Source organism: Notechis scutatus, unplaced genomic scaffold (assembly GCF_049901735.1).
Source record: "Notechis scutatus isolate UNSWTSFEM ecotype Mainland unplaced genomic scaffold, rNotScu1.2 NSCUCTG59, whole genome shotgun sequence".
NCBI lineage: Eukaryota > Metazoa > Chordata > Lepidosauria > Squamata > Elapidae > Notechis > Notechis scutatus.
This window is the reverse complement of record NW_028263121.1, coordinates 93,700-100,770: the sequence shown is the minus strand read 5'-3', so window position 1 is coordinate 100,770 and position 7,071 is coordinate 93,700. Positions and strand designations below refer to the sequence as shown.

The window sequence follows — 7,071 nt, the reverse complement described above, 5'->3', positions numbered from 1 at the left end:
CCCCTAGTAGGCTCAAAAATTTTTGGACTGCTTTGTAATCTTAAAAGGGAAATAAAACAGTTAATAAGCTAAATAAAAGGAAATATATAATCCATGCGGAAAACCCTGGCTGAGCTTTGGAGTTTGTTAGAGGAGTGCCAGTTAAGGACTTTATATTATATTGCATCCAATTTTGGTTGCTAAAATATGAAAAAAAAAGACTCTGGAAAGTGTGCAGAGAAGAACAATAAAGATTAGGGGACTAGAGGTTAAAACTTACAAAGAACGGTTGTAGGAATTGGGTATGGCTAGTCTAGAGAAAGGAAGGACTTGGGGGTGACATAGTATTTCAGTATTTGGGGGGCTGCCCCAAAGAAGAGGGGGTCCACCATAAGGAAGGATAAGCAATGGATGGAAACTAATCAAAGAAGCAACCTAGTACTAAGGAGAAATATCCTGACAGAACAATTAACCCGTGGAGCAGTTTGCCACCAGAAGTTATGGGTGCTCCATCACTGTTAATTCGGGCCTTGCACTCTTTGGGGTGTCCTTTTGAGGGAATTTCTTCCTGGGGGGTGAGAAAGAAGTTGGTCTCCCCAAGAGCAAGGAAGGGAGCGATGAGCTCTTGGCTGAAAAGATTCCTGGTTCCAAGTTCAAGGTTCCTTTGTCAGCCTTGACTCTCTTAAGGACTTGTGGGTGGCCTGCTCTGTTTCTTGGGTGGGCCGCAGGGGCCCTCCAGAGCAGAGGTATCCAAACTTGGCAACTTTTAACACTTGTGGACTTCAACTCCCAGAATTCTCCAGCCAGCATAGTTTTTTCCCAGTGCCATTGTAACTTCGAACTGTCGTTAAACGAGCTGTTGTTAATTCAAGAACTACTTGAACCTGACAATAGAGGCAGTCCTCGACTTACAACAGTTCACTTGGTGACCATTTGAAGACTGAAGAGAAAAACGGTCATTAAGCCACTTCTTTTCAGCATCGCTGTAACTCTGGTCACTAAGCAAACTGTCGTTAAGGACCAGACCCCTCGCCTTTTGGCATCGGCTGACAAAAGCCACACCCCACGCTGGTTTCTTCCAAAAACATCTTTTATTTTATTTTTATTTTTTCCCCACCCTTATAACATTCTGCTTCTTCCTGTTTTACCCTCCATTCGACCTGGAATATTCCCCCCCTTTTTTCCCTCTCCCCCTTTTTTTATTTTTTTTAAAGTCATTCTGGCTTTTCCCAACAGCCACCGCCCCCCCCCCCAAAAAAACTCTCCGGGGTGGTCTTTTTCCCACCCCCACCCCCGGTTCTCTACAGCGTCAGGTTTCAGTGTATTTCTTCAGGCTAAAAATGAATCTGTAAAGATAAAGACACTCAAACAAGGCATATAACCACCCCACCCCCAAGAAGAGACACAAATATGGAGGAAGAATGAGGGGTGTGGGAACACCTACGACCTGTATGACAGGGACAGGAAGGAAGGAAGAAGAAACCCATTTTTAAACAGGAATCAGGTTTTTTTTAAGAACGATGTGTTTGGGTGCAGGACAAAATTCTGAGCTTGGAGCAAAAGGGTGATGGAAAGTAAGCGGCAGGGATTTTGCAACCTCCAGCGGCAGAACGGGACGGGGCATTTGAGGATGTCCCAGGCAGAAATAATAGATCGGGCGAGGGACGTCTGGAAAAAAAGGTACTGACGAAGATGCGAATGCCAGCTTCTTCCTGGCTAGTCTGGGTTGGAGGAAGGTAGTAAAGAAGGAAGAAAAGAAGCAACAAAAAGGCAGCAGGAACCAAGCAGGGAAATAAATGCACAGACACACGAAGAGACACAATGAAGAGAGGGTGCAGCGGGAGAGAAACAAAAGAATCAAAGGATTTCAGAGGGAATGGAGATGCCACTGCGCTCTCTCCTCCCCACATGTAAAAACACAGAGGAAGAATCCACACACACCCCCAAAAAAATCTGCAAAAGGGAAGGAAGGGTGGACAGGGAAACTCTCGACAATACTACCAGGTGTTTGAACAAGCTCAGCTGCCCCACAAATATTTTTTCTTTCTTTCTCTCTTCCCTCCCTCCAGTATATGTCAACGCTCTTTCTCTGCAGTGTACGAAACATCCTCCTCCCACCAACAGTATATACAGTATATATAATATATATCTTTTTTTCCCCATCATGGTAACAATCTTCATTTTTTTTTCTTTTTTTTCCCTCCTTCCTAAAAAAACACTTTTTTTGTTTCGTTTTTAGTAAGGGGAATACCATGAGGTCGCTCGGGCCCGGGCCCTGTGAAGAGAAGGAGGAAACAGGTTAATGAAAGAGGTATTTTTCTAAAAAATAAAAATAAAATAAGCAGCTTTTTAAAAACTGCAGAAAAGTTTTTTTTCTTCTTTCAAATGTGAAAAATGGGAGGGCTTTGCCAATCTCTGTCCCTATGACCTTTCCACATTTTTGGACGTTTTTGACTCTCCAAGGTTTCTGAAAAAATTGATCGAGGATGTTTATCATTTAAGTAGTCCTCGACGGACGGAGCCCAAATTTTCTCTTGCTAAGCGAGTTTTGCCCCATTTTACAACTCTTCTTGCCACGGCTGTTAAGTGAATTGCTGCAGTTAAGTGTTCTGCCCCTGTAGGAATCTACGGGGAAAATGAGCTGGAACCTGAGCCTACAGAGATTGAGGGGGCGGTTTTGTTGGCTTGGGGGGGCAGGGGGAGAATGGGGAGGAGCCAGGGCCTTTCAGTATTGGGACAGCTTGTAGGCAGGGAGGAATGGGGGCAGGATGACCAAGAGAAGCTAAGGAGTGAACATGACAGAGCTCAGATGATGAGCAAGGACCACCCCCCCTCTTGATTCTTGAGAGTGGAGAGAAGGCGGGAAGAGCACAGACTGAGCCCCTTCAGAAGGCACACCTGGGGAATGAGACTTAAGGAGACGCTGTGGGGAGGGGCACTTGTCGGGAACAAATGCTGAATTCCTGAAGTGTTGAATGCCGACGTTTGAACTTCCCAAAAGTCCTTGCATTCTTTCCGGCTTTCTGGCTTAATTACCTGGATCCTTTGCTTCCTGAACTCCTTGATTTGCCCTGCTGGATTTATTGTTGTACAGCCTTGGTGTTCACAGCGCTGGGCTGGACTATTTGCAGCCAGAGGCTGCTGTAGGTGTGTGTGGGGTTTTTGACATCACTTTGCTCTGGGACTGGCCAGAAACGTGGGAGGTTTGGGGAAATTTGGAGCAATAAAGGGGCGGTTTGAACTGCCAGCTGCCTGATTTGTCTCTGTGTGCCCCAGCTCATCACATTAAGTTAGTAACACAGTTAAGTGATGATTTCCCTCCCAACTGATTTTACTTATCAAAAGTTCACAAAAAGGGATGTGTAACCCGGGGACGTTGCAACCGTTGTAAATGTGAGCCAGTTGCCAAGTGTCTGAATTTTGATCATGTGACCATGGGGATGCTGCAATGATGATAAGTGTGAAAAACAGTCATAAGTGTGAAAAATGGTCCTAAGTCACTTTTTTCAGTGCTGTTGTAACTTTGTGCAGTCGTTAAGTCAAGGACTACTTGAACCTGACAATAGAGGTGGTCCCTGACTTACAACAGTTCATTTAGTGACATTCCAAGTTGCAACACCACTGGCCAAAAGTAACTTAGGACCATTTTTCACACTCACGACTGTTGTAGCATCCCCAGGGTAACATGATCAAAATTCAGATGCCTGACAACGGACTCATATTTACTTTTTTTATTTTTTAAAAAAAAATTACAACAAAAACAATAAAACCATATTTCAGTTTTACAGTGTGTCGTTTGGGTACATACCTGTATATCTTGTGCATATACTAATATTATACATTTCTTTTTTTGAAAAAAACAAGTTTTATTGATTTTTTGAAGACAAACAAAACATAGAACATAAAAGTATAAAACCTCCTTTCTAAACATTACTTATAAGTTTTAACAAGGCAAATAAAACATTATTTTTTAAGGCATAGTTCCACATTGTCACATTTCCATTTAGGCACATATATATCTTTTCCAAATTTCTCATTATTTCTCCCTTCACTTTTATTCAATTATATTTCTTTCTATCAAGGTTTTATTAATTCTCAATCGAATATAGACATTTATACAGCATAGTTCCAAATTATCACATTTCCATTTAAACACTTATATATCTTTTCCAAATTTCTCATTATTTCTCCCTTCACTTTTATTCAATTATATTTCTTTCTATCAAGGTTTTATTAATTCTCAATCAAACATAAACACACAAAATACAAAACATAAAACAAGACATAAAAAGATAAAACCTCCTTAATTATCATTTGTACATGTCTTTTCCAAATTTCTCTCCCTTTAGTTTTATTCCTCCAAGGTTTTATTAATTCACAATCAAACATAGCTAACCAAAACACAAAATATAAAACATAAAACTTCTTTTGAAAAGTGGCTTAGCCCCGGGTTACATCTTTTTTTACAGACCTAAATCAAATTCATGCTCACCTTATCTACCATTCATATCTTATTAACCATTCTATATTTTCTATATAACTTCTCCCTTCTTTTCACTCTCTTAATTATATTTTGTTTATTTCAGCTTATTTCAAAATCATTATGCTTGTATCTTTTGTCCGTTCTTTTCCAATCATCTATTTATCTCTTCTCTTTTGCCAAGAATTTCCCCTGTAATCACTTTTTTTTTTTAAAACAAGTTTTATTAAAAATTTCAACAACAAACAAATCATTACATATTTAAATCTTTTCCTGTCTTTCTACAGAAATTTCCCCAATATTCTCGTAAAACACAAACAAACACAAACAAACATAAAAAATCTTTTAGTAAAGTACCTTGGCCCCAGTTACCTCTCTTTGCATGGGCAGCGCATATCACTCTTCACAATTCTATCTTATTTAATCCATCTTAATTAAATCATTATATTTATATCTTTTGCCCATTCATTATCCCTCTATCTCTTCTTATAATAAAAAGAATTTCTCCTGAAATCACTAATCAGAGTATGATGCCTGTCTATCCTCCCCTAAGTTAGTAAAATTAACATTCAACATAACAAATACCCAATTCGGTTCTGCTTGGTACATTCTATCCACCAAAAATGTTTAAATACATTGTATCCTCCTTTCCTTCAATATTTTATTACATTTTAAAAATCAATCATTATTAAAAACTTCAACATTTTAATTTCTTATTAAATCTTAAACCATTCTAATTTACTATTTCAAATATAAATGTTACAATACCATCTTCTGTACCTAGCAGAATCTTTCTTACAAAAGTTTATATTTCATCCTTTGTCCCTAAAGAAAATTCCTCTTCTCCCATCCAATTTTAAAACTTTGAGGCTTTTCTCCGCCTTTCCCCTTTCTTTCTTCCCCCACCAAATCTTCCTACCCCCCTTCTTCTTCTAACCTCTGCCTTGCTGGGATCCCTTCTCTGTTGTGTTCCCTTTTTCTCTTGCTTGCTATCATTATATTTACTTTGCATCATATTTTTCTCTTTCTCAAATGTTTTTTAGATCTTAAGTCCTTCATTTTCCTTGCTCTCTTCCTTCCTTCTTCCTTAGATAAGTTTTGGGATTCAATAAAGATGGCGTCTTCGTCTTTTCCTTGTTGTTGTTCTTCTGTTTCCATCTGTTTCATTGTCTGTTGGTAATTGACCAGCGCCATTTCTAGAAATAGAAAAGCTTTTTCCATACCATCTTTGCAGGCTGCTTTTGTTTGCTCATATTCATCCCTCAGGTCTTCAAAAGGGAGAGCCATTATAAATAAATCTTTTCTTTTCTTTATTCCTCTTTCTTCTTACACCAACCAAATATTCCGAGAGAAAGGTAAAACAATCCCAAAATCCACAATCCTCAATAAATCCAAGCAAGCCAAAATTCTCCCTTCCTCTTCCAGGGTGGTATCAAACAAATAAAAGAGAGTCCAAATCTATATTTTAAAGCCTTATTAAAATTATATTTCTGTCCTCAAATCTTCAAGGCATCTCCTCCAACAAAATCCAGATTTATATATTTTCTTTATCCTCTCCCTTCCGGCTTAATTCCGTTGGGAGGGAGAGTAAACTTTCCTTTCAGCACCTCAAAAATTGCCGCTTTTTTTTTCTTGTGGAAAAAATCATCAAAAAACAATCTTTTCCAGGAATTAAATTAGATAAATCTCAAAGCCCTGGGTCGACCAAGAAGAACTTTCACTTTCAATAACTTTCTCTTCTTCCTCCTGCGCATACTTGCCCGGCTGCCGACTTCTTTGTGGCGGCCATTACGGACCGCCGCTGCACCGTCCTGGTAAAGGGGGTTCTGCCGGCCAGGAGGGGGTCTGCAACACCCCCAGACCCTTCCTCCGGATCCCCCTTACCTTCAGCTACCCCTGCAGGGCAGCCTTGCTCCGCACCCGTCCGGATCGGAGCCCCAAAGCGGCTAGCGCGGCAGGGGATCGCGCAGCTTCGTGAATCCCTACCGCTCACGAAGCCGACAAACCGGAAACTCCCCTGTAATCACTTTTAAAGTGTGACGCCTTTCTATCTTTCCCTAAAGCAGTGGTCCCCAACCTTTTTGTACCAGGGACCAGTTTCAAGCACAAACACTTTTTCAAGGACCGGGGGAGGAAGAATCCGAGTTTGGTGGTTTGCTTGCAGACGTTCATTACCTGACTAGGTAACATCTGATGTTGTTACCTGGTCGGGTAATAAACGTCTGCCAGCAAACCACCAAGTTCAGGAGCGCCTCGGCCCTGCCTCCCTCAGCCCCATCCCTCAGGTGTCTCCCTCCCTCCCTCAGGTGTCTCCCTCCCTCCCTCAGGTGTCTGCCTCGTTCCTCTCTCAGTCGCTCTCTCGCTGCTCCACCAGCCCAGGAAGAAACTGATTCAAAGAGCGGGGTGGCTTTTCCTGTCACCGCAGCTCCTCCGAGCGCCCGTTTACCCCCACCTCACCTGCCCGCGCGTGTTCAATCCCAGTGCTTCGTTCTGCCTGCCTGCCTGCCTTCTTCGTTTCGAACAACTTCGGCTGATAAAAAGAGGCGAATAGTTATTATTCTCAGCCGAAGCTGCTCCCAAACAACCAAACAGGCAGGCAGGCAGAGCGGGCA

General features: G+C 41.4%; 1 protein-coding gene across 1 annotated transcript in view; it reads right to left on the bottom strand.

Annotated features, from left to right (window-relative positions):
* Positions 1 to 1,277: 1,277 nt before the first annotated feature.
* Positions 1,278 to 7,071, bottom strand: part of LOC113427524 (polyadenylate-binding protein 2-like) — an 89,896-nt gene continuing 84,102 nt past the window's right edge. The window contains exon 7 of the mRNA XM_087948689.1: positions 1,278 to 2,254. Within this exon, the coding sequence (XP_087804815.1) occupies positions 2,215 to 2,254 (40 nt within the window). The 3' untranslated portion in view covers positions 1,278 to 2,214. The remainder of the gene's footprint in view (positions 2,255 to 7,071) is intronic.